The sequence below is a fragment of the Theobroma cacao genome, chromosome 9 (genome assembly GCF_053813885.1).
Source record: "Theobroma cacao isolate CCN51 chromosome 9, ASM5381388v1, whole genome shotgun sequence".
NCBI classification, from domain to species: Eukaryota; Viridiplantae; Streptophyta; class Magnoliopsida; order Malvales; family Malvaceae; genus Theobroma; species Theobroma cacao.
This window is the reverse complement of record NC_142647.1, coordinates 41163095-41190698: the sequence shown is the minus strand read 5'-3', so window position 1 is coordinate 41190698 and position 27604 is coordinate 41163095. Positions and strand designations below refer to the sequence as shown.

General features: G+C 31.9%; 2 protein-coding genes across 3 annotated transcripts; both read right to left on the bottom strand.

Annotated features, from left to right (window-relative positions):
- Nucleotides 1–15663: 15663 nt before the first annotated feature.
- Nucleotides 15664–17136, bottom strand: LOC18589845 (uncharacterized). Its single transcript, XM_007015000.3, has one exon. The coding sequence runs from the start codon at nucleotides 16533–16535 to the stop codon at nucleotides 16140–16142; it is 396 nt and encodes a 131-aa protein (XP_007015062.1). The 5' UTR covers nucleotides 16536–17136; the 3' UTR covers nucleotides 15664–16139.
- A 4709-nt stretch (nucleotides 17137–21845) lies between these two features.
- Nucleotides 21846–25506, bottom strand: LOC18589844 (RNA-binding (RRM/RBD/RNP motifs) family protein). 2 transcript variants are annotated; one of them, XM_088810210.1, is made up of 3 exons: nucleotides 25319–25506; nucleotides 22746–22825; nucleotides 21846–22661 (listed from the first exon to the last, which is right to left on the bottom strand). In XM_088810210.1, the coding sequence occupies exons 1-3, from the start codon at nucleotides 25330–25332 to the stop codon at nucleotides 22057–22059; spliced, it is 699 nt and encodes a 232-aa protein (XP_088666336.1). In that variant the 5' UTR covers nucleotides 25333–25506; the 3' UTR covers nucleotides 21846–22056. The 2 variants fall into 2 exon arrangements, with proteins under 2 accessions (XP_088666336.1, XP_007015061.3); XM_007014999.3 differs by having other exon boundaries at nucleotides 21846–22825.
- Between the last annotated feature and the right edge of the window lie 2098 nt (nucleotides 25507–27604).

Sequence of the window (27604 nt, the reverse complement as noted above, 5' to 3'; positions counted from 1 at the left end):
CAACTCTTACGAGATTTTGGAGTGACACATACTGCACCAATTCTATAATACCTCGTACTTTGATATAGTGATTAATAAAAACTTACTGGATGCCAATTGAGGTTAATTATGATGTTTAGAAATGATGAAAGATGAAAGAAATAGTTTGAGATAAAATATTCTACACACGAGGAAATAATAATAAAATAATAATATTTTTATCGAAGAAGAATTTGTGAGATAAAAAGTGATTCAGAAGTCAATTAAGGCCTAATACGGTATTTTGGGTACCAAGGGGACAATAGGAAATTTTTAGAATAAAATAATATTAAAATATTAATATTTTATTCAATGCCAAAATTTTTCATGAAGGAGGAGTATATGGTCAATCTAAGTAAGGGAGAAGAAGAATGAGAAACTTTTGGAGAAAAAATGACGTTAATGGGGCCATGTGTCTTTATTAAGTAAAGATAGCACGGGTAAAAAAATATTTTAAATATTACAGGGACACCGCATTGGAGTACAAATTTCATGCTTTGTTTGTACATGTGTAGAAGAAGATAATAGAAGGAAGTTGGAGTTAAATGAGTGTTGGGGAGGACTAAATTAAAATGGAAAGAAATAAAAAGGGTAAAATAGTAATTTTACACAAAGCTTCCAAAGGAAGCTTTGACTCTCATCCTTATCAACCCAAAACAATCCTCATCTCCTCCAGCAAGATGTTTCTTCTTCATTCTTGAAGCTTCCAACGCCTTTCTCTCATTTTCCCATGGAAACTTAATTTTCTTACATTTTCTTTCCATTTCCTTTCTCTTCTTGCTTCTTTCCTCTCCCAACTCCTAGTGCACCAAAGTTACAACTTCTAACCCCAATTTCTAGCACACCTAAACCCTAGGAGGAGAAGAAAGAAAAAGAGAGAAAGCAAGAAAAACCTTAGTTTTGGTGATTCAAGAATGGTAAGAATTCTTATTTTTCGCTTGAGTAGTCTTTGAAAATGAGTTAGTGACTTAGAGAAATCTCTTGTGGCAGCAAAGATTGGCTTGATTGGAGAAAAATTGATAACATGTAAGCCAATAAACCCATGGGTATATGAAGGTCTCAAAGTGAAAAAGGAAAATGGTAAGCTTAACACTATGTTTTAAAGCCTACGGGTAGTTGAATATTGTGAAAATTATGGTTGTTGAAAGGATCTATTTGCATAAGCTAGTTGAAAATTGTTAAGATTTTATGGCATGTCGTTTGAAAGAAATGAAAAAGGAATATTGTGGATGGAGGGTTGAGAAACAAAGTATTGAAAGTTAGATAGATACCGATGCCTGTAAATTAGGAAATAATCGAGTGAAAGTGAGAATGATTGTTGCTGCCATATATGTGGATTTTGTGTGGAAATATAAGATGGATTTGGGTGGAAATTATTTAGAAAGGTTGAAGTAGACACGTGACATCATAATTAAGTTGCTGGTGATATAATTTAAGGAATTACGTAAGCAATGGATATAAGTAAGTTTGGTAAAAATATATTAAGATGTGAGTTAGTTGAATATGGTTTCATGATAGGATGAAAAATATAAATTTGAGTAAGGATTAACTGATTGAAGTGCTACCTGTATACGTATATAATTAAATATACTGAGTTCGTATTATTGTTAGGAAGTGCAAAGATAAGGTTAGAGTACTGTGGTGGCGTGTCGGAGTAAATAACGAGTGATCGACCAGTGAAAATAGTTAGAAACACCTCCAATCAAATAGCGATGTAATATCCCGCTATAGCAAGATGAGTGAACTTGCATTAAAATGTTTTGGGATATACACATTTCTGTTTGATTGAATCCCCTAAAATGTTTTATTGGTTTTTCTTCAAAAACTTGCACGGGAACAAGCCTTTAGTGAAATGTTTTTGTGATGTTGAACATGATTGTGATGAATCTATGTACTTCTATATGACGCTGATATGTATATATATATATTGTTAAGTAATTTTGTATAATTGATACAACCGTGCATGTGCGGAGAGGGTAGTGCACATGCCGATAATGATGCTGTCGTGATATTTACAATCGTGTATGTGTGGAGAGGGCAGTGCACATGCCGGTAACGATGCTGTCGTGATATTTACAATCGTGCATGTGCGTAGAGGGCAGTGCATATGCCGATAATGATGCTGTCATGATATTTACAACCGTGCATGTGCGTAGAGGGCAGTGTATATACCGATAATGATGCACATGAGCTGGGTGAAATGGGGTGTCCGGCTATGTGCATGATGTGGGGGGATGCACATGAGCTGGAGCCGATGTGGTGGTATGCTAATTGATATATGCTTAAGTATATGTATATGTATATGCAATTGAAAGATTATGATTATAATATGTGATTGTATGGCATGATGAATCTTGAAAATTTTTCATTTACTTGTGAATTGATTTTATTGCAGCAAGAAACATTCTGTTTATACTGTCTTGCTTGGATGATTACTGAAAATTCTCTCTCTTTCCAATTTCATGCTAAATATGGTTCCTTTATTATGAAAATATTTAATAACCAGGGGTTTGATGGAGGGATTTTAATAAGAACGTGAACTAAGTTGCATTGTTTTCAAATATGTGCATCATGATTTCTAAACCTTCTTTAACGTTGCTTTTTCCCTTCCTATGTTCACTCACTGAGTTTGTATTCACGTTTTTAAAATTCATGTTTTAGGTTTTTCTGAGTCAAAGGTGATTGGATCTTAAGACGAGGTGTTCCTCCCTATCCATTGCTCGGTAGGTTTTCTGTGACATTAAATGTTAGTAATTGTACCCAGAGTCACTCCGTTGACGGTCAAGGTCTAATCATGTGTATATGAATACTTGGTGTGTAATATTAAGAATCATTTTTTAATCTATTTATGAATATATATTGGTGGATGATGCCATTATGAATGTATGATTGTGTTTTATGCAAAGTTTTCAAAGGAACGGTATTTGAACATTTCAAATTTCAGATTATAAATGAATAAGGATTAATGTATAAGATCAATTTAGTAGGCTTGCTTGAGCTTAGTGGGCTGAGCCCATTAGGTCCTTGCACCGATCATGGCTTGAGAATTGGGTTGTGACAGATTCCCTTGTTCTGTGATAATCAAGCTGCTATTCACATCACAGCAAATCTGGTCTTCCACGAACGAACAAAGCATATAGAAATAAATTCTCATTTCATCCGGCAACACATTCAGTCACAAACTCTTATTACTCGGACTATTTCATCATGAAATCAATTGGCGAATATATTGATAACTCTATGATATAGAATTATTTTTTATAGTAATTTAATGTAGTTTTTATAGTAATACATAAAAATTAGTAAGTTTTATTTAATTATTTTAAATTACTTTATTTAGGTTAGTCAGTCTAATCTTAGTTAATTTTATGTTTAATTTGGTGTTAATGTGGTTAAGATAAATTGTTACTAATTTATTTATGCTTTTGTAGGTGTTTGGTGAAAGAAGAATTTTAATGGAAAAAGAAGAACAATTTCAAAGTGTAGACTTGCACTGCACATGTTTTGGTATTTCAACTATAACTCTCTCTACAGAGCTCCAAATGAAGTGATTCTTAGACCATTGGAAAGTTAAGAGAAAAAGATACAACTTTAATGTTTACCACTTCACCCAGTTCGGCATGAAAAATGGTCAAAAATCTTGTTGAAATTGATGAATTGCAATAATCCTAGAGCAATTATGATTTCTGTTAATTAATTGGGCAAACTGCGGCCCACATAGTCTGATGAGGAAATCTCAGCTGAAATTGATTTCTTTCTTCACTTAACTTGACCTAATTTCAAAACCCTATAAAAATAACATTTCGGAGGATTTTGAAGGGAGAACGAAACACCAGATTGACAGCTAAGAGTCAAGTCACAAAGTTATTGAAATTGAGAAGAATTTGAAAGATTCAAAGAGATTTGAAGATCAAGATTACAATTCTTGGTTTTTCTATCTTTTTGTTATTCTCTTGTTTTCTTAGTTTTGTTTTTAATGTTTAAACTTTATTCAATGATGATGTGTGACTTTATGAGGAATTAAACTTTTAATCAAAGATTATGATTGAACTTAATATGTAATCCAATTTATTTATCTTTCTTTTGTTTATATTTGATAGATTTAAGTTGTTTATTTTATTCTGTTCTTAATACTTTCAGTTGCTTGATCACCAATTAGATTAAATTGGAAACCTAGGTTAAACATTGACGAAAGAGGTTTAGGTAAATCTTGAATGGAACAGCATATGATCGAATACACTTAGTTTATTAGGTGGTTTGATTTGCATATAGGGTAGACATACACCAATAAGCTATACATAGTCAATATTAAAGCACAAACTTATGAATCTTTCTTCAATTTAATTTGCATAGACATATAATAAATTAATTGAGAGAGGTATTTTTATAAGAAACTACACAGAGGCTTGTAAATAATTTAGGACTCTAAGTTAGCAACTTAATCCATTAAACTAAGTTAAGAGAGAGAGAGACAATAATCAGATGAAGTATTGAGGGACATCATAATTTTAGGTTTGGTAGTTAAGTGAGTTTTATAAAATAAATTCAATATTTAATTTTAGTTTCAGTTTATTAGTTTAATTTTTCTTTTTAATAATTTTAAATTTAATTGTTTCGATAAGATTAAGGTGTTACAATTTTAGTAAGTAACAATAAAAAATAATTTAATTATCTATGAAATCGACACTTTTCTCTTTGCTATATTATTGTTCCAATATGTATACTTACGTTGATAGAAAATTGACTAACATATATTCACTAAAGCACTTGGGTATGATTGATTTCATAAATTATTGTTCAAGTTGGGCATTTCTACTCTTCATGCTCCAACTATGCCCAACTTGAGGGAGAATATTGGAGGATTTTTTATTTATGAGATTTATTCTTTTATATAATCTTTTCTTGTTAATCTTTTTCTATACTTGCACACGAAGGAAGTATAAGATTAGAAAACTTCATTTAATATTATTTACTTTACTTGCACTCTAAGCAAGTCATGTATATTATATATATATATATATATATCTTCATCTTGTTAATGAAGAACAAGATTTTTCTTACTCCATTTTTTTGAGTCATTTTATTTTTCAATAATATTTAAATAATTTTTAAAAAATAATATTTAAATTTTATCAAAAAGTAGATTTATCAAAAAATAATTTATATATTAATATTTAAATTCTACATGGAAAGATAAAAGAATTTCCTTCTATAATTTAAAATTTTATTAAAAATGTCAAAACCTAAACTACTCTCCCTCTTCAAAAATTCAAATCTTACTCTTGAGACCTGCAGTGACTTTACTGTGTTTTTCACTTTCTCAAAATAACTCAATTAGGCTTCAATTGTAAGTAATTTTTAATCCAAATTAAGTTTTTAAATATTTCATATCTAAAAATCTTTTAATTAATTTGATAGTTTGGATTCAGTTACGCAATCGAATGAATGACAAGTGGATGAATGATTATTTGATGACATATATTGAAAAAGATGTAGCTGATAGTGTTTTCACTGACACTATCATACAACGTTTTCGAAATATGCAAAAATCGTCGTTGACAATTATAGTTTTTTTAAATATTTCTACTTAAAGTATTAAATGAAAGTATTGAATTTACATTTTTAAATATTTCATGAATGGCGGTCCAAGGGATATTGTCTCGCAACATTAATTCCATGCTTTCATCTCATCCTTATTAATTCGCTCACAATTAGCTTTCACAGACAAAACCAAGTTCACTAGCTAGCTCAAATATTTTTATTCTATGCAGTTACATGCTGCATGCTTGTGCTACTCAACAATGCTTTTCCACAAACCTTAATAATTTGTTAGATTTTTCTGAATAATTAAAGTGTAAAACTACATTATTTATTTTATTTTATTATATCAAAATCAGGTTATTGGTTAGGCTCAATGAAGATCGGGTCTTGGAGAAGATTTTGTAAAATTGAGCTTAGTCTGAAATATTATTATAAATTATGAAATACTTTTTTTATTTGATTTATTTTTCAAATATGAATATATTAATATAAAAAAATTTAAATTAATTTTAGTAATAATAACTTATGAGCTTAAATGCGTTTAAACGTTATCTTAAATTTTGGAGGCATCAATCAAGGCTCAACTTGATCTAACCATGTACACTTGAGATTAGAAGCAATGGAAATTGAATCAAGTAAAAAACATAACAATGGTTAAATTAAATTTAAATTGATACAAGTACTCGAGTATTTGATTCATTAATTAGTATATAATCTCTCTTTAAAGGGTAAGATTCGAATCTTCTTTTTTCAAATAAAAAAAAATCGATACAATTAGTGCATTACAACAATAGGTAAAGGGCTAGATCTATTGGGTTTGGGCCTTTGCCTGCTGGTTAGCTTGTTGGTCCAATCCATACTTGGCCTTGAGAATTGTTCCATGGGCTGCAACTCCCTATGTCCATCCCACAAAACTATCGTAAGCCTCAACTGGTTAGAATCCGTTCATATGACTAAAAATTTCGATTGCAACAAATTTATTCGTATCATAAACTATTTAGATAATAATTAAATATTTTTGTGATTGCGATTGTAATTATTTTATTACAATCATTAATACCAATCACAATAACTAATTGCATCTTATTAAGAATTAAATATCACTTCATGAGAATAAATAAATATATATAGATACATGTAAATCTCAAGTTGTTATGAAGTGAGATTAGTATGATGTTTAAATTATGATTGAATTCCACACATGTGAATAATAATTAAAATTATATTAGCAAGTAATGCATAGAATAATAATAATAATAATAAAAATTCAATCCCTAAAATAACAAGTTATCAATGGATCTCTAAGTTCAAATTGCTTCAAGTGCAATTTGACTATAACATTCGAGAATCAAAACATGCGGCATGTCTTCCCATCGAAATATTTAAAAGATAATTTTAAAATATCAATATGTTCTTTACGTTATTAAAATTGAAGACGACAAACATTGTTAAATTCAAATTTAATTATTTGAATAAAGAATACATGTGGAATCAAATCTTTACACGTCTTTGTACTGAAATTTTCATTAGTTTTTTGAGAGCAATATAAGCCTGAGCACTTCTTTTCCCAGTAAGCCATTTGATAAATTGTAGTATATATATGGATCCCCACACAAAAGAATATGTCCAACAAGGAGAATAAAGGGTGTAGTTGTGGACCAAGGGGCAGCAACATATATTTCTGATCTTAAAGAGCATTTCTTCTTTCTCTTAGATTTATAAAGATATGCATGGTGCCTTGGAATGATTCTTCTTAATTTACAACAGTTTGGCAAACTACACTGTCCTTGTATACATAATTAACAAATTAAAGAAAGAATACAAGAAAAGACAGTTCTCTCTTTTCCCCTCCTTAAGCAATGTTGGAGAATTAAGAGAAAGAGCAGAATATGCAGTAACAAAGAACTTAAATGTAGCTATATTCGCTTTCTTGACATTCAAAAATGTAAGAGATGAAGCTTTTGAACTAATAAATTCCAAGGGGGGATTCTGGATATACCTCCCATGAGTTTGTTCTTCCAACTTTTCAGACTAAAATCTTGTCTGAAAATGTTGCATACATAGGAATGGGAATCATATACCAAAGGGATAATTTCTTTCTCTTCTACTTTATCCCTCCCATAATCAAGGAAAGTTGCTCTTATATATTGTTGATGATCAAAAAACCAAGGTGTTTTCTCAAATAACAAATAATTGAGATGAACAAGAACCAAACTGTTGATGCTCTTCAAAATTAATTAAAATCCTAGTTAACTCACTTGCCTAAAAGAATTAAATAATAGTGAACTAATAGGACATAAACCATAGTAACATAGCCAACCGACCTTTCTATACCTTATGGCTAGATCAAGTAATATTAGTTAAAACCAACTGCAACTCCAACACATGTACTTAATATATCGGTGTGGGTAGTTTAGAATATTAGTGGATCTCTTTATTCTATATTAAAAATGAATAATCTTTTAAAATTGACAAATTATTCTAATTTTTATAAATTAAATTAACATAAATTTTGAAAGTTATACATGTTTGTTCATCAAGAAAAATGTTATACTTGTTTATAAAAAAATTTATATATTTCAATAACGAAACATTATATTTATTCACGAGAGTTGTATTATGAAGAGACGTACGTATGTTTTGATCATTATTATGTATATAAAAACACTTTTCTATAAAACCATTTTCACTCGTTCTGCTTAAAATGTTTTGAAGTTTTGTTACGGAATGGCTTACAAGATATCTCAAAAATTGTGGGAGAATGAGCTTTATTCTTTTGCATGCACCTTCCTTCAAAGTTTTAAATATACCTAATTTTGAGAGGAATTAATGCTTTATCCCCTTACCAAAGAATGTTCAACAAAGGGCATTTGTGGACCAAAGGTAACATAAAATGTGTGATCTTAAAGCCACTCTTAACATTATTCCTCAATAATCAAATGATCAGTGAAGATAGGGGGATGTCAAGCAGAATCAACTCTTTTCTTTCTATGTGTTTCATCAAAGGAGAGAGGAGAGAAAAGAAAATGAAAGAACGAGGGGGAGGAAAAGAAGAGAAAGTTGTTCCTTTCCCTTATTCAGCAATGGAGAATAAGAAAAGGAAGAGAATATACAGTACTAAAGATTAAAGAGAACATGCATAAGCTTTGTACAATAGCCCTCAGTGTAGCTACTAGCTATGCCAAATTGTATTTTAATTTACTATACCAGCTTGTTCTACTCTCGCAAGCAAAATAGAGAGGAAAAGAGGGGGGGGGAGGGGAAGGTCCCAAAACAAGGCTTACAGCATATGGTATTTTGATATAAAAATTAATGGATATTCCAGATCTTTATTTTGTTGGCAAAAAAGGGGGCCATTGTTAAAGATCATATTCTACTTTATACCTTTGATAAATAAAGATGCTGTAATAGGGAATAACTACGTACACTTAGCAGATTTATTGAACATTCTCTTTGTATTCGTTATATGGGAATAGGGTTAAAGAAAGGGAAACAAAAGGAGGAATATATATATATATATGTGTGTGAAAGAAAAATAAGAGAAAGGTTTTCCTTTCCCTTGCTCAGCTGTGGTTGGAGAATAATCAAAAGAACAGAATATGCAGTACCACATGATCGCATGAACTTTGTATATATGTTCATGCATGCTTACTGCAGGGTTGAAGAAATGAAGTTTCCTTCTGCTTTCTTCTGAATTGTTGGGGAATTTGTTGTCAAAGAACAGAAACCTTGCCTTAAATGAAAGGAAAATTCACAGAACTAAAGTTAAGTTGTAGAAGATACGTTAGGAAGAACATATTCACAGTGCTTAATTATAATCCTCCCTGCATGTTTTTTTGAGAAGTATTTGTCTTCCATGTCATACTTTTTTTTAATGAATAGGATGTTTGATTTCCAGACAAATTTATACTTTATTCTTCTCAAAAGAATCTGTTCAACAAAGGGCATTTGTGGTCCAAAGTTAAAAATAAATTGGTGATCTTAAAAGTTCACCCTCATTTTTCTCCATTCTGAAAGATTAGTGATGAAGATACCTAATCGGGGGTAAGCCAAGCAGAGTTAAAGCTTTGTCTAGGATGTCTTCGAAAGAAAAGAAAAGAAAAAGAAAATGAAGGAATATACATATATCAAGACGAAGGAAAAGAAGAGAAAGTATTTCCTTTCTCTTGCTCAGAAATGGAGGTAAGAGAAAGAAGAGAATATACAATAAAGAGGTCCTGTAAACTTGCTTTGTACATGTCCTAAGTGTTGGGCGTAATAAAGAGGTCATTATGCTTTGCTAGCTTAATGCAGAATAAGCCATCTTACCAGGATTCATCTCTGAAAACATATAAGATTTGAATAAAAAATTAAGGTTCTTAATTAATTAGAGATCACTTAATTTCTTGACCTTAATTTTTCCTCGAATTGAAAGATATATAAATATATAGATATGTTTACCATAAAAAGATCTGATCATACAACACGTACGGTGTAAAATACATAACAAATTAAATGAGTAATGATTGATTGAAAAAGAATTAATCCCACTTGAAAGAGAAATGGGTTATGAGGAGTAGTTTCATATGACTGAGATTATTAATTAAAGTGCAGTACTGGAATCCCTGGTGCAGTCTAAAGAGCCACAGCGATTGCTTTTCTAAATAATTTTTACAGGTTATGGGCGAGACCCCAGCTCTCCCCCTCCCCCTCTCCCATCTTTGCTTTGCTTTGGAATACAATGGCCTAAGCAAAGTTAGACAAAAGCTGGCACCTGTTTTTTCCAGAAGAATCCTTTGGTCTGAAAATACTTTTCTTTCTTTCTTTCTTTCTTTCGGTCCAACCAACCAACTCATCCGAATAATTGAAGTTCAGAAACAAGAAGGAGCATTGATCAATTGATACTGCATCACACTGAAAAAGAAGGTGCTGCTTGACAAGGCTTTTCCAATTGAGAAAGAAGATGCTGTCATTAGCACTTGGCCTTAAAGTCTAGACAAGAATTACATGTATACACTGACTACTTTAGCAATTTTCAAAGTAGTCGACAGAGTAATTTGCAAAGAATATCCTTCACACGCATTTGGAAAGGAAAATACTAAAGATCAAATGAAATATTCTTATAAGCAAAAGGGTTTAGGATCTTATTATAAATATATTTTCCGAACAATATATTAACTAATCATGGTAAAATCATTCACATTTTGTCCAACCTCTTTCCCCTCTACTATAATGGTAGCTAGCAGGGATTCCAGGAACCCATAGTTATGAGACTCAAACAAGGAATATCAATCTCTTGCTCCTCAATATATAATATTCCACAAAGTAGAAATTGAAATTCATGTTTCAAATAACATTAATGCTTGTAGATTGAGATCAAGATTAAGATTATATCTTAATGATAAAGCAAATCTTTGTTCATCACAGCAAGGGAAAAAAAATAAAGGAAAGAAAAGGCAAAAGATAAAGGATCAACATTAATGTAACTTTTGATCTTTCTTTTTGAGTAATGACAGTTGCATGGCAAGGATAGTGCCAGACATGGGTTCATAACGATTCTCATAAGGTTGTTATTAAATAATACTATGAGAACATGTAATGTACAGTAAAAAGTATGACAGTATTGTTGAGTTTGCTTTTCCCATCTTTCCCTCTTTCATCACTTCCCCATCAATCATATCATATCCATCCAAAAACAAAGGAAAAAAAAAAAAGATGACATCAAGTCTATAATCCCTTTGTTTTGTTTTCTTTAAACTAAATCAGACTGTTACTTAAAGGTAACCTTCCAAATCAATGCCCATTAAGGTATCCCTTTAAACATAAAGCCCAACAGGCAATGTTTTCCTAAAGCTCGGCCCACCGCCCCCTTGATATTCTTTAGGCCTCTAATCAACACCATGCTTTGATTTTGAACCCCTTTTTCCAAAGCCTAGGATACCCTCTTAACACCCTTCCACCCCGCCCAAAAAAAAAATTATGAAACTATTAATTATTTAATGTTAGTAATTTTGATTAATATCTTTGTTTTCTAAGTACAAATTCAGGGAGGAAGAGATTGATTCCAATCCTAAAGTAGAGAAATTAGTGAACAAAACTTTAATACACTTATTTGTTTAATTAAATGTTCGGATGATAATTAATAAAAAACCTCTTGATTACATGAAATAAAGAAAAGATAACAATTGCATATGTAAACTAATGTACCGTACAAGAAGAGAAATTAGGAAGAAATAAAGCAAGAAAGTTAGGGTGGGTGTAACTAGTAACTAGTTTAGACTTCAAAGTTAAAAAGAAAGGATTATTACTAATAAATTTTGCTAGAGAAAGAAGAGTGGGGCAACCTCGGATTCTAGAAAAGATGGGCAAAGCTGAGATTAAACAAGTTCACTTTAATAATCAAAGTGAAGTCAGTGCTTTGATAATTAGGATAAATCCATCATTGGAATTGAAAAAGGAGCTCTTCCACTTTAGGAGAGACATCAATCCATATGCAGTTTAATAATTAAATTAATTTTTCCTGCCAAAAAACTTTTAATTAATTGGAAAGAACTATAATTAACTTCATTAATTTAAGATGTCATCCCTCATTCCAATGTCCCCCATGTACTCTTTTTATCTCATTACACACGTACGATTTATATTAATTTTAGATTTATTTAATAAAAATGGTCAATAGTGGTATAAAAAAGCCCTTCACGGATTAACTTGAATCTATTTGGTCTCGAATTGGCTGTAAAAAGATTGATTTAACTTTGGGTGATGGTGTCCCCTTCAGAATCTAAATGTGAACTCAGAATGTCACCAATTCTTGAGCCAGTTTTAACTTTCAACATATATTTAAAGTTTTGGCCACTTTGGAATTAAAGAAGGAATCATGTTTCTCACTTCTCATTGTTTTGTGTAATATAAGATTAGTTTTTTTTTTATTGACACAATTTGACAGAATATTATGAATAATTTGGGTAAAATTTCAGTCTCCAAAAATAAATTAATCCAATTTATTTATACACTTGTTTATTTTTTATGTCACGCATCCACATTTTCAACTCAAAAAATATTTCTATCAAATAGAGGAAGACCTTTATTTATAATATATGTTGTTATAAATTTTAAGTTGTCCAGAAATTTAAAAGTATTTAAAAAAAAGTGAGAAAAATATAAGCATTTGTTAACTAGTTAAGGTTCTTTTCTGTTGTTATTTTTACAATTTACTTAAATCGTTATTAAAAAGAAAAAAAGCAAATTGTAAGAAGTACAATCATAATTAAATTATAACAAAATGAGTAAATAATTAAAATGTAATACTAAGTTCTCAACATAACTATTCTATGTAAATATAAAATTATCCATTTTATTCTTCAAAAGGATTATAATTTAAATCTTTAATCATAATTCAGAAATATTATTCGCTTTTATCTCTTATAAATGCAATTTTTTTTTTCTGTGTTTTTCTTCTGAAAGCAAAATAAACAACCAAATGGAGCCTGAGCAAGGCTTTTAACAAACAGCATATATTAGTAATTTGCTTCAAGTTTAGAAATTAATCTTGCAGGTATATGAAATTCATTGCATACATGTACATATATACGATAATGAGGGTATGTGCATGTACATGTTTATATATTCATATATGAGAAACATATTCCATGTCATGGCTCATGCGTCATGGTCATCTATAAACAGATTATGGGTCATGTATAAGAGTCATAACCAGCAAGCAAGGGACCACAGGAGTGTGATAAAGGGGTTTGTGGTTGCTCTAAGGGAAAGGGATCTCATGATTAATTGAAAGCGGAGGGACATGAATGCAGCCCACCCCCATCATCATCATCATCATCATCTCTATATATATCTGTATATATTCTTTCTGCAATTATTTAATTCCGAAAGTTCCCACAGAGGGAGACATTCAAAGCTAAAGCTCTGGCCACTACTTGTCTCTTTTTAAGTCATCTCATCATACATCAAGGCGGTGATATTTGCACTCTTAACAACACATGCACTTCATCTCTACCTACCAGTCCCATGGTGAAACATCTCACTTTTTCTCACAAAAGGTTAATTTTGGCTGTGACTTTGATACTGACTGCTTCAACAATCATCATTTAAACTTTAATCTCATCACTTCCATCAACAACTATAATCTTCAAATACCATATATTTATATATAAATACATACACAAAAGAGAGGATTACAGTTCAAATTTAAGTACTATTCAAAATTTGGACCATATAAATACTTATATGTAAACGTATGCAAACACCATGATATAAAGCTTGGACAACAAATTGATAGATAGATAGAAAGAGAAAAGGTCATATCAATCATCAGAAGAAAAGGTGAAATAAATTAAGAGTGTTCACAATTCACAATCACCCATCTTTAAGGGTTGAATTAGGCTCCCATTACCAATTTGTTTGGGTGGCAATATCATGTCCTTCACTACCCATTAAAGGCAAAAAACACATTACTGTTTGACCATTTTCATGGAAAATAATTGCAGAGTTACTTTCCGTCAGATTGATTACTCTTTAAGCTGAGTTGAGAGGGATTGAAATCACCACCCATAGCAGGCAGGCAAATAGAGGAAATTAAGAAGGTAAAATCATCAGCATACTATATTATACCTTGCTTTAGCAAACTTAGAACCGAGTTACCTTTACTTTTTACTCCAGTTATTAGATGCTTGTTGGAGTCTATCAATTTAGCCAGGAAAATATATAGGTAGGAAAGGAAATAATGATGCTCATTATGTCAAGTAATTTTTGACTAAAATCGTTCATGTTTTGCTCTTATCCAGCAAATGAATAGGAAGAAAAAAATGTTTGAATCATCTCTTACATGATAACAGTTAACAGGGATCATTATCAGAAGTCCAGGTTTTGAGCCGTAGAGATGATGGCTTCAGGTGAACCAAATATTGTACGCTTTATTATTATTACTATTTAATTTGGTAATCAATATATTGTTTACTTATGATTCAATAAAGTTTTCCATATAATATTCTAATCAGTACCTGAAGAAGCCAAAAACATACAAAAAAAAAAAAAAAAAAGAAAGAACCATCCAACTCTAATGAAGCAATATATGATCATAAGCATGCAATAAAAGAAAAATGATGGAAATAAATAATTGAGAGGGGAAGCCAATGATAAATAATGGAAGAGTACTGCTGCCCAATTGAAAGAGTTCGCAGCATTGCTGTTATCATTATATATATATATATATATATGTAGGTCTAATATATAAAGAAAAAGAAGAAAAAAAGAATATCATGAGAAAATTAATTTTCTTGAGATTCTCTCCACTGTAACAATGATCACAACCCGCACGAGTCTCTTCATTGGATTCTCCTAGCAATGCTGGGCTCAGCCCAGACACCCACAATCTGACAACATGATCTTAACCTTGCAAATTTATATTAAAAACAACACCAACCCGATACTTTCTTTTCTGTTCTCACTCTGCAGCCAAGGAAAAAAAAGGGTTAATCCCCCCTTGAGGTTCAGATGGCATTGATCCTATATTTTTCCTTTCTTTTTTTTTTTTTGCTGCTTCCACACTTAAAAAGTTGTCCTGTAGTCATAATCCCAAGAGAATTTTGACCGTAGTTAGCAAACTAGAAATGGGAAAACAGAAAAACTTAAAACTTGATCAAAAGATTTTTATATTCTCACCCCCCCCCCCCACACACACAGTCTTCACTCCAAAAGTAGAGTATGGGGGGAAGACCTTTCATAGAAGTCTTTTCTATTGTTTTACATCACAATCAAAGGGGATGCCTCTACTGTTTGGAGGGGGGACCCTCAAATTTCACCAATTTAGCCATTAATCAAGTCTGCTATCTCATTTTCTTCTTATACAATCAATAGTGCTTCCTTATAATTGGATGTTTGGGTACCCACACAACAGCATAGAAAAACACAATTGAAAATATATATATCTTCAAATTAATCAAGTGATGTTCACCAAATATTGTTTTCCTTATACTGCCACACATATCAAATCAACCAAATTGGGAAGATATTAGTTGATTTATTGATAAGAAAATTTGTTATAAATCTTGTTCTAATGTCTTAGGCTTTCTATGATGAACAAGAAAGAAAAACAACAAGAGAAGGTTTGCACACAGGAAGAAGTATCTATTCTTTCACTTTCTCAGGTTGACTTAACATTTAACAAAACATATATAAATCACACTTACAAACTTCAAATTGCACCCCATATATTACAATATTGCACTCTTCCCAGACTTCAAAAAGTCAGCAATACATTTGAAAAGAAATATTAAATAGACAAAAAAGTAGGAATTAAAGCTAAATTTAGTTGGAGATCAGGCCCAGCTAAATTTAGTGATTAGTATACCCTACAAATTTGAAAACCCAACTACAATTACCCCCCCCAAAAAGTAAGCAATATAGCTGCCAACTTCTTCTTCTTCTTCTTCCTAAATCACTCACTCAAAAAGTCTTAAGTTCTCACACTATGCCTCAATGATATCAAATTTAAAATATCAAACTAATACTAAAAGAAAATCAAATAGAAACACCTCTTAAACTATTAAAATGATCTTATATGTAAAAGAAAGCACTTATCATCAGACGGAGATATCTCTAAGTGCAAAGAAGAAGAAGAGCTCTAAGTCTGGAGGAGCAAAGAAAGCAATAGGAGTTCTTTGCAATGAGCAACTGGAGAGAACTCTTTGCTTCTTTGGTGCTGGAGGGCATGAACTGATCTCCGGTATTCGAAACCTTTGAGCTTTTGGTGTGGAACAAGGACTCGTAGTGATCATATCATCTACACCTTCAAAATCAAAGCCATCGATCTTGCCAATATTGTCTGAGCTTATGGTAGAAGACGTTGAAGGCAAATCCTCCACCACTGATGTCGTTTGAATACTGATCTTGGGCTTTACAGGCTTCTTCTTGTAATTACTTCTCCTTGGCTTGCTTGCTCTTCTTCTTGTTTTGCTGCTTCTGCTGGTGGGTGCCATTGAAAGAGGATGATAAAGTAAAAAAGGAAAAAACTAGATATAGTGGATGAATAGTTAAAGAGCAGTAGCTGAAGTACAAAACCAAAGGTATTCCAAAAACTGGAAAGAGTGAACAAGTTAAACCCTTTACCAAGTTTTTCTCAGGGTGAAGAGAAGAAACTACCAATAGGGCAGAAAAACTGCCATCTAGTACGTCTAAAACCTGGTGGACTACTTTAAAGCAAAGCAACTAAATTTGACTGAAAAGTAGTAAGAAAAAGCCAACTGAACAATCCCTTTAGAAGCTCAAACTTTTCATGTTCATGACCTAATGCTTGTGAACAAAAGAAATCCCACCCAAAATGGACTTGAACACGATACAGAGAAAAACCCAACATCAGATCATCATCTAACCAAATTTCAACTGAAGAAATTGTTATAAGGCGCAGCACAGCACTATTAATCAGCAAACCAATAAAACCCAAGACTTGAAGGCAAAAGGATGAACTTGGATTTTGTTGAAAGTGTGAAACACCAAAGGAAGACCAAACTGGAAGAAAGAAAACCCCAAGTTACGGAACATGAAAAGAGGTAATCAAAACCCTAGAGAGATAAGAGAGTGGGGGAGAGAGGATTTTTACAAACTCATGAATGCTGGGGGTTATATTTGATTGAGAAAACTTTGGGCAGGGTCTGCCCGTTGCCCTAAGCCGTACCTAGAGAAAGCAAAGAGGGAGAGAAGCGTTTTCAAATTAACTTTGCGCATATTATATTGTGGGGATTTAATTAATTTTAATTTGAGTATTTGGTTTTATTAATTGGTATAATTTGGGTAAAGAGGCTTGCCCGCTATTCATAGTTTTTAAACAAAGTACTAGTATCTTTTATTATCTATAATTATCTTTAGAGATAATTTTTTATTTGGCATATTACTGAAAAAAACTCTTGAATTATTTAGAAAAAATTCAAATAATTTTTTATTTTTTTATATTTTTATTTTAAGTCAAATAAATTTTTATGACTAATGATTGATTAACTATTATTAAATATCACTTGCCATTTTATGTGGTGTGGTGTTATGTGATATGTTTACATGTCATAATGGATAATAACATAACATGATAACATGATCGTGTGAGAATTTACACCTTCCACGTTAGTTACACGTGAACTTAACATGACAAGTAATATTTTAATTAATGATAATTAATTAATTAATCATTAATTATAAGAATTTATTTGGTCAAAAATAAAAATATATGAACTTAATTGAACGTAATTTTTTTTGAATAATTTAAGAATTTTTTCAAATGGTACGTCTTTTTTTATATAAACATATTTCTTAGGTGCTCCAAAAGTTTTAAAATTTCATAATTTACCCTTACTTTTTTAAAAATTTTATAATTTTACCCTTATCATAATTTTTTTGTTTGGTGATATGCCTAGTAATAATTAATCGATAACTAATTTTTGTGAATTTAAAAACTTAAGTAAAGTCTATTATAGTAGAATTATTTTTGCAAATCCCACTGTCTCAATACCTCACAATAAACTCACCTCTTATTCCTCTGCCAAATGTCGAATCTTGACTTCGTCTCTGCTTGGGTGCTTCTTGAGACTTTATAATAGTAATACAAACTATGTCACCTCTGTTTTGCCCAAGTATTTTACTTCACTAATAATTAATCGGAAAAAGTAAATTTATGATGAATTATATCACTAATTACAGGTAAAAGAAAAAAAAAAAACAGGGTACAATGTTGGATTGGATGGAAACTTAAGAAAAAGAGGGAAGGAAGATGTAGTCAATGTAAATTGGGAGCAAAGCATTGTTTGAAGAATCACGCAGATTATAAGGGAGGAATAAGATGGTCAGAGAGAGGCTAGCTAGTGCTGCCCAATGAACGGTTAATTATAGTTAAGATTCCGTCGTGAATTTATTTATTTTTGTCTACATAAAAGAGTCACACAAATTTAATAAACTATTAATTGGCAGACAAGAAGAAAACAAATAAAAGGGTACTGGGAAAGAGAACTCCACTGGTTTTTTGTCTCCAAGCCCTAAATCTTAGCCTTCACCTGCTCCTCCTCCTCCTCTGCTCTGCTCTGCTCTGCTCTCATCATTTTAAATTCATTTCATTTGCCTCCATTTTCAACTTCCTTCTTTCCTTTTATCGTTTCGTTAAACAGCTAGTTTTCAGGGGATCCTAAAATTTAGGTTTCACCATTTGTACACGTGGCTCACTTATCCAACCCTTTGACATTATCATGCCATACTTCAATATTATATTATATTATTTATATCTTTTTCCTCTTGAATTCCAATTTAAATTATTGGTTTGAGTTATGTAATAACAAGCGTAAGTATGTGTATATACATGCATGTGTATATTTATATTTGTGTATACATTGAAGTGGTAAGCTCAAATAAATTATATAAATTTTAAAATTCAAATAATTTTTTATATTTTTATTACGTTTAATAAAAATTTTGTATTTTTATTTATGATTGATAATTGACTTAGTCAAAATATTATTTGTCATTATATATCATGTAGTACTGACGTGACATGTTAATATATTATAATTGATAATGATGTGATACGTTAACATATTATAATTAACAATAACATGATATATTGATTTAACATAATAATATAATCAAGTGACATTTTTCATCTTCTATATTAATAACATGTTAGTGTCAGATGAATATAAAATGATTAATGACATTTTTACTGAAGACAATTAATCAATCATTAGTTGTACGAACTTATTTGATCCACAATAAAAATATAAAAGTTTGATTGAAAGTATTAAAAATAAATAATTATTTAAAATTTTTTAAATAATTTAAGAGTTTATTTGAACATTTTGCCAATTTTAATCTTATCAATTACCCTCTTGATATTAATATTTAATTAAAAAATAATTTTTAATATTTACATTCTAATTTTGAATTTTTATGAGAAAAATAAAAATAGAAATACACATTGACGCATGCAGACATATAATAACAATAATAATAATAATAATAATTTATTTGTAGGTGACAATCTCGATAAAAAATGAACGCACGAATTCAAGGCAAGCTTAAGAAAGGAGAAATCATTAGATTACCTTTACTTACATGGGTAGTTGGTCAAAGAGAATGCAAAGGGTATTAATTAGCAATATCACACATATAATTCAATTTCTTGCGTAAAAGAAGAGTCATGAGGTGCCTTATATATAAATATATATATACATATTCCATTTTTCTTTCCCCTTTGCTTGGCTTCTTTATTTTGCACAAACTTAATTTGTTTGTAACAAGCTTCGAAAAGGGTTATATTTGATGAGAGGGAAAGAAAATATGAAGTGGAGAGCTGAAGGAAAAGAGAGGAAGACTGGAATGCCCCTTAACAATATTTTGCTCCCCTTATCATCTCATTCAAGGATACATCCTTCTCTTTTCTTTTCTTTTCTTTTCTTTTCTTTCTTTTCTTTCTTTCTACCAGCTGATATACCTCTCTATTTCTCATTTGCTTTTGCCTCAGCCTCCTGCTAAAGCTTGACATTTAAAACAAACCTACAACTATGATTGAGCACATATCTCAGCCCTTTGAGAATCCTAATAAATATGGCCAGCAGCCCTAGGATTCAGAGTTGAGTAATGATGGCGCAAGTTTCAATACACTTCAGCAAATCATTCAGTATTTCAATTTCCTATTTCGACTAGCATCAAAATTTCCAAAACAATAATATCAATTGATGGGATTTGTACCTTGATGATATATTGCAATTTAAAATAAACCAATCCCTACTGCATGATGAGATTCATAGGTAGATAAGATAAACAAAATCTCTAAGGCCATTAAAAATTGAGTTATGATTTCGATGCTATTATCTACTTTGGTTTTGCATATCAAGAACTGGGGTTGCTATAACTCAACCAAAAACTCAACATCAAAGACAGCTCGATGACAATTTACACCTATTTCACCCCATGCTCAAATTTTCCACGAGGCTTACATGTTACGAGCCTACCTGGTCCTGGAGTGTAATTTTCAAGCTTGCAAGAGGCTCAGCTTCCACCTTCATCTTCTTCCATTAAACAACTCTGTTGAAGTAAATGGAAATGTCCATATATCGAAACAATATCTTGATATACATGTATCCTAAATCCATATTAACGAAACTTTCTACTTAATAGAATGATTAAACTGCAAAAATTTAAAGAGGTTTGGGACTTGAATGGAACAATAAAGAGGTTAGGCACTAAAAGGAAACTCTATCAAAATTTAAAAGGTCAAGAACCAACGAATCATTTTACCCTAGCAATGAAAACTTGCCCGCTAATGGTATGTAAATAAGGTACAATATATAACCCCTCTTAAGCTTCACTTGTCTTCCGTTGCTAGTTCAGGTCCGTTACTCAGGAAAAGCAAAGCATATAATCCGAATGGCATAAAGAGGGAGGAATATGCATGGATTTGCACCTTTCCATCCCTCCAAATCCAATCCTTCCAAAAATGAGAGGAAAACATTCGTTCAACTTAAATTAACAATTTCAATTACAAATTTACCTCTAATTTCTTTCTTTCTCTCTATTTTCCATCCTTCATACCGAACACAGGGAAGTTAAAATAACTTTCCTTCCTCACCTTCCTTTTCTTTTTCCTCACATACTTCCCTTCCCTTTATTTTCCTTCCTACCAAACATTGCTAAGAGAATAGTCCCTGAGGTCGCTATTCACATTAACTGATCATTATGGCGGTGCATATCTTCTAAATCAACTGCAATTACATCTAAAATCTGTTTCTTTATTCTACAAGAATCAGGCCTAGAATTCTAATTACTCTGACCTACTTTAGTTGTTTGACAGTTCACTAATTACCGCAACTTTCATGTCCATACAAATTGTATAATTACTAAGTATCCAGATAAAAAAAGAAGAGTGAAACCCTTGTATGCCACATACTCATTAGGAAAAATGTGATTTCTAATGAATACATGCTCTTTCTCTTCCAACCATGCTTAACATTTTGGGACATTTCCTTTCTGGAAGGAATATAAATATCAGGCCTCTTGTTTAACAAAATATCAATGCAAAATAAAGAAGCCAAATCTTCCAAATAATGAGATACAAACTTGTGACATACACTCTTTTGCCATATAAAATCAAAAGAATCCTATGAGGGCACAACATTTCACATGTTTTGCCTAACAGATTGATGATAAAGCTATACCTAGCATAGCAAAGCAAACTATCATCTAATTGGCCTAAAATGTCCAGAGGAAATTCGACTTGTAACCTAGTGACCAATTTGTCAAGCCACAATCAAAGATTAGATAAAAGCCTAATAAAGATCTTAGCTTCTTGTATTTAACATGTGATATAAAACAACCACCTCTCAAATCATAACACTTATAAGGTATCTTACTATCGACTCAAGAAAACTAGTAAGGGAAAAATCCCAGCTGGGAAGAAAAACAACAAGGTAAATAATCATAACAGGTTTAGAGTAGCAAATAAAAATGAAGATGTTGTCAGAAGAGTCACCGTCCTCTTGAAATTGCATCATCCATCTCCTCAGGGGATGAAGGGAACAACTCAATATAACGACTCCCAAGTGTCATCCTATCCTTGGCCATTGCGGCTTTAGAATCTTCTGCATTGGCAAACTCCACAAATGCTTCTCCACTTGGCCTTCCCTCTGAATTCATTATTATATGAATTGCGTCTTCTGATAACACAAAATCTTTAAAGAACTCTATTATATCATCTTTTCCCGCAGAAAATGGCAATCCCCTCAATCTCAATATTCCTGTATGTTCAGCTGAATCCTTTGCATCATCGCTAGATTTGGCCCTTGGGACATTTCTACGAGGTGAACCACCACGAGCATCAGCCACTTCATTAGCTATTGCCTTATAATATTCCTGTCTCTTGCTTCTGAAAACCTCTACATATCTCCTGCCCATGTTTTGCCTATTCTTTTGAAGAGCAAAATCAACCTGAAGGGGATAACCCAAAATGCAAAAAGCTTCACCAGTGAACTTGCTGTTCTTGTGGACAAAAAGGACATCAACTATGTCCAGACCATGGAAGAACTCAGCTACATCAGCCTCTGTGCAATCGAAGGGAAGACCACGAAGTCGAACTACAGGGAAAGGTGGAGGTTGGCTAACATATGTGTAAGGAGGAGGAGGAGCATTGTACATAAAGCTGGAACCTGGAGAAGTACCATAGAACGATGGGCCTTGATCAATTATACGCTGACGTTTCGCACCCATTTCACGCCCATCAGCACCATCAGTATATTTTCTTCAGTTTCCAAAAATCATGAAAGCAAAAAATGAGACTACTCAATACATTAATACATATCAATTTATTCTTTAATATTGGTAATTGAAACTTGATAAAAATAGCAACGCAAGGATGAAGGGTACTTATGTTTCTAAATTTCCAAATAAAAATGAAAAATGTATCATATGACATATTAATTTTATACAAATTCATAGCTAATCATGTTTAAGTATAATTTGGTACAAAGCAAACAATTCATCTATTCAATTTTTTAATTTTATTTTCTTTTTAGTTACATGCAATGCAAACAACTCTCTGATTACTTGTTATATATTTTATATTTTAACAAATAAAAACACTCAGTAAGCTTCAGGAAAAGTGAGCTCCATAACTTCCTTTACTTTTTCCAAGAAATACTCACATTGTGCTTTCCTTCATCAGAGAATGTGCTCTCCTCTAATAAATTACAATAAAATAAGGAGGTTTGCAATTGGTGAAAAGCCACCCTGATGTCATAAATTACCCCTCACACCATTTCTTAAGGCTTCTAACTGGTGTGATATCACACATTCGCTCTGTTTCTCTCTTGAAACTAGCTACTTCTAACTGAGCAAACTAAGGATGTTCAACAATAGCTTCTCCATTAGATTTTGTTCAAGTGTCCAAGCTTTATTGACTAAACATCAATCCACTACTTGCTACATCTAAACAGAATGGGGTGCTTCTATCATTGTCCATCCCAAATACATATGTATGCGTTGCAGTAGTCACAGAAACATGGAGATAACTGCTATATATACAGGCTAGATACACAATAAATAACTAAAAAAAAAGCTCACTGTTTAGGAAGTTGGAAGTTGCTCGTCAAGATGTATTTACAGCCTAGTTGCCTAAGACTGGTGATTATGTCCATCCTATTTTCCATTAATGACTTATCAATGTGCTCCTCCTTGTATGGTGCAGAACGTACGATCACAAACGACATAGACTTCTATCTTAAATATCCTTGAATATCTTCTACAAGTTCATTGTTTATTTCGGGTGGTCAAGATGACAAAGTGATCCTCATATGACAAGCCTAAGCACTACTAGAGTCAATCTCGCTAACAAAAGTCACTCCACATGTGATGCACCTGAGGAAGTTATAGAAAAAAGCTTGCTTTCTCTTTTGAATTTATACTTGGGATCAACTCATATATAATGCACAATATAAAGAAGATCTAGAATCAAGTTAGTATGCCCCAAAATGGAGTGCCTATTCCAGCCTTTTAGCCCACATTCTCCCATCTTACCAGAAAAACTCCTTGATAAGTGCCTGCTTTGCAATGATTTGATAAATCTGCCTCTCATCCTTTTACCCTTTGTTAAGACCTATCAATGGTATTTAGGGTAGTGGAAAAATTTAAGAAATCAACAATGAGAATTAGAGAGAAATTCGGTGGTGGTCTTGGGCTTCTTTGCAGTTGTGGTGTGGAATCATAGCCAAAGGTTTGACTATGTTGCAACGAGTTTGGTAACTAGGTGTTTCTCAAATGCAAAGGTGATGCACTAGGACAACTTGGATGCTAAGATATGCATGGTTGAGTACTGGCATAAGGAGTGTGGTTAGTTAAGATTCAGTGGAAAGATGGTGCACCACAACAACCTATAGTTAGCAACATGTGTGGTGGTTGAAAGCAAGCTTAAGGCCTAAAGGGTACACGGATAGCAAAGAGAATTAGCATGGTTTTTTTGGCACGGTGGAGTTGATCATGATGACAACTCACAGGAGAACTTAGGAGGTATTTTAAGGTTCACATGTGAAGTATGATATCCCACATCTAGTAGGATGCGAAGGTGGCATACATTGATACACACAGAAGACCCAAGAACCTATCAGCTTAAACTATTATATTCAAGATGTGTCCATCGTGCACATATGGACCCTTTGTTATGCTCCAACATGGACTCAAGGTCTGGCTTAACTCCTCAATTTTGAGACTATCCCAAAAAATGCCATTATACTCAAACTCTCAGTTCTACACAAACCAACAAAACAAGCAAATGGAAGAGAAAAATATTTATCAATCTTAACCGTAACCCAGAACAGGTATAAAAAGGCTCAATTCCTTTTAAGCTAATGAATGACGCTTTATATAATACGCAGAAAAGTGGACAAACTCAATAATCAAGAGGCGCCGCAAATTGCTATTCAAGATTCAAATATAAAAACAAATGAATCAGTTCAAGAACCTATTTTAACGACGCATTAAGCTCTAAGCCCATGTTTTCTTTTTCATTTTCCTTCTTTTATCACAACCAAAATTGAAATTTAGACAGCATGATTAATAAATTATAAGTCCTAAATAAAACCCAACTGTAAAATTCATCAATCCCAACAGTAAAACTCTAAAAAAATAGACTTAAAAATCAATACCCAGAAAAGAAAAGGCTTGGATATGGATCAAGGAGACATAAAGAATAAAAAGAGAAATTAAGAAAAACAAATAAAGGACAAGAAGCAAAATTTACCCTCTGTAGAACATGTTGATGTTTTGTTTTATTAAAGGAAAAAGGCAAAGAAGACTTGATTATCGTGTCTCAGTGGTTTAGCGGTTGAAGCTCAATAATAAGAATAATGGCGGAAATCAGAAAGATAGAGGCGCTCCCAGATTTGATGCTTTTTTGCTGAATGCCGCGACTCTGTTAAGGGAACTCATGCTGACGGGGCAAACTTATGCTCTAAAACCGTGCTGAAACGTAAACGACGACGTTTTCCTTGCTGTGGAGGGGGGGTGGGGGGAGGGGTTTTCTTGTAATTGTAATTGCGGTTTGGGCTATGATTGTGGATTTAGATTGAAGCCAGCCTAGTCAAGGTGACTCAACGGCCCAACCCGATCAAGTTGAAGACCAATTGTTTTGTCTCTGTTGGACTTTGGATTAGGACCGTTAGATTTGGGCACGTTTAGCACAATCCGTATTAGGCCATAATTTTCCCTTACACCCTAGTATAATATAAGGAAATTAAGGTGAAATACATTTCTTATATAAAAAAAAACTTTTTTTCAGAAAAGTAATTAGAAAAAAAGTCTGAATGAAATAGGAGTCAAGTCGGCTAGGTTAGGATGCATGCACGGATGCCGTGGCTTGCAAGTAAGAGTCAGCCCACCTGCACAAATAATTCCCGTCCAAGCAACAATTTTATATTAAAATTTTATGTCAAACGTTTCAAAATAAGTAAGATAATTTAATCTTATCTTCGATAAGTAAGAGATTTTTAAAAAATTGAATGCTAAACATTTTATCAAATTAATCTTTTATGAAAAAATTTGTGCTAATTTAACTCCTAGATATGAAAAAAAATAACTCAATGGTAATATTTTTATATCTATTTAAAAAATTGAATTCAAATAAAAAAAAAAGTCATATGATAAACCAAAAATATAAATTTTGTTTCAAAAGTGATCTATGCAAATTTACCCAATTACCCACTTGACGCTATCATATCAACTCTTTTTTCTTTCTATTCATTGATAATATCCTCTCGTTCTTCTACTCTATATATATATTTTAAGTAATCAATTCAATTTGTAGATTAATTCTTATAACATAAAATTAAATGGGTTTTTTTTTTAAATGGGCCTTATGCATAATGTATTTTTAACAATAAACTTTCTCATAATTTTAACTATTTTTAACTAAGAGAATTAAAATTTAGATAAAATTATCCTTAATGAAATCGATTCATTTATTTGGATCCGCGTCTCAACCTGAAACCTATTAACGAGTCAAGTATGTTTAGATTTGTACCTCAAACTGACTCATATTTTTTTAGCTTTCTTCACCTGACTATTTATTTTTGGAGTATTCTTTATCAGAAAGAAAAAATGTTTAAGCATTTTGAGTATTTTGGAGTAGTTTTTGATATACGAAGAAAATCTATAAGCGTTTTGAGTATTTTTAAACATTTTAGAGTGATTTTTAATATATGAAGAAAAACTTTTGAACATTTTAAGTATTTATATTCATTAATTATGTTGTTAAATGGAATATGGTGTATCGTTTGAAATTGTTGATCTTATTAAATAGAATTCAGTAGTTTTGGTGCTTTTAGAAATTACGTGACTAGTTTTTAAGTATTACGTGACTGACTTTGGGCATTGTTTGATTAATTTTTGATAAGGTATTGCGTGTTTAGTTTCTGATAAGGCATTACGTGACTAGTTGATAGGCATTGCGTAACTGACTTTGGACATTCGTGACTAGTTTTTTATAAGGCATTGCGTGACTAATTTCTGATAAGGCATTACGTGACTAGTTTTTGATAAGGCATTGCGTGGCTAATTCCTGATAAGACATTGCGTGACTTGTTAGTAAGACATTACGTGACTAGTTAGTAAGGCATTGTGTGACTTAGACATTACTTAAAAATCAGTCATGTAATGTCTAAACACTAGTCACGTAATGCCTAAAAAAACTAGTCACACAGTGATTAAGTCACGCAATACCTAATAATCAGTAAACTTAATTTTGGAGTTCTATGTATAAACCAATAAACTCAAAAACCTAAAACATATACTTTTTTTTTGTTAAGCCATCAAATTGTGCACTTCATAAAAAATAGTTTACAAAACTCCATAACTCTCTAAAGTAAGAGAAAATATATTCCTATCGAGAGGCCTTGCTCACTCCCCTTATACAAAAATAAAATATACCCTTTTTACAAAATATTCTCTAAACAATTTCAACTCAAAATCCTATAAAAAAAATCAAAATTCCTAGCAAATATACTTAACAATCATCCCAATCACAGACACA

Excerpts from the sequence above, each read along its gene's own strand:
- LOC18589845 (XM_007015000.3), bottom strand. The coding sequence starts at position 16,535 with ATGGCACCCACCAGCAGAAGCAGCAAAACAAGAAGAAGAGCAAGCAAG.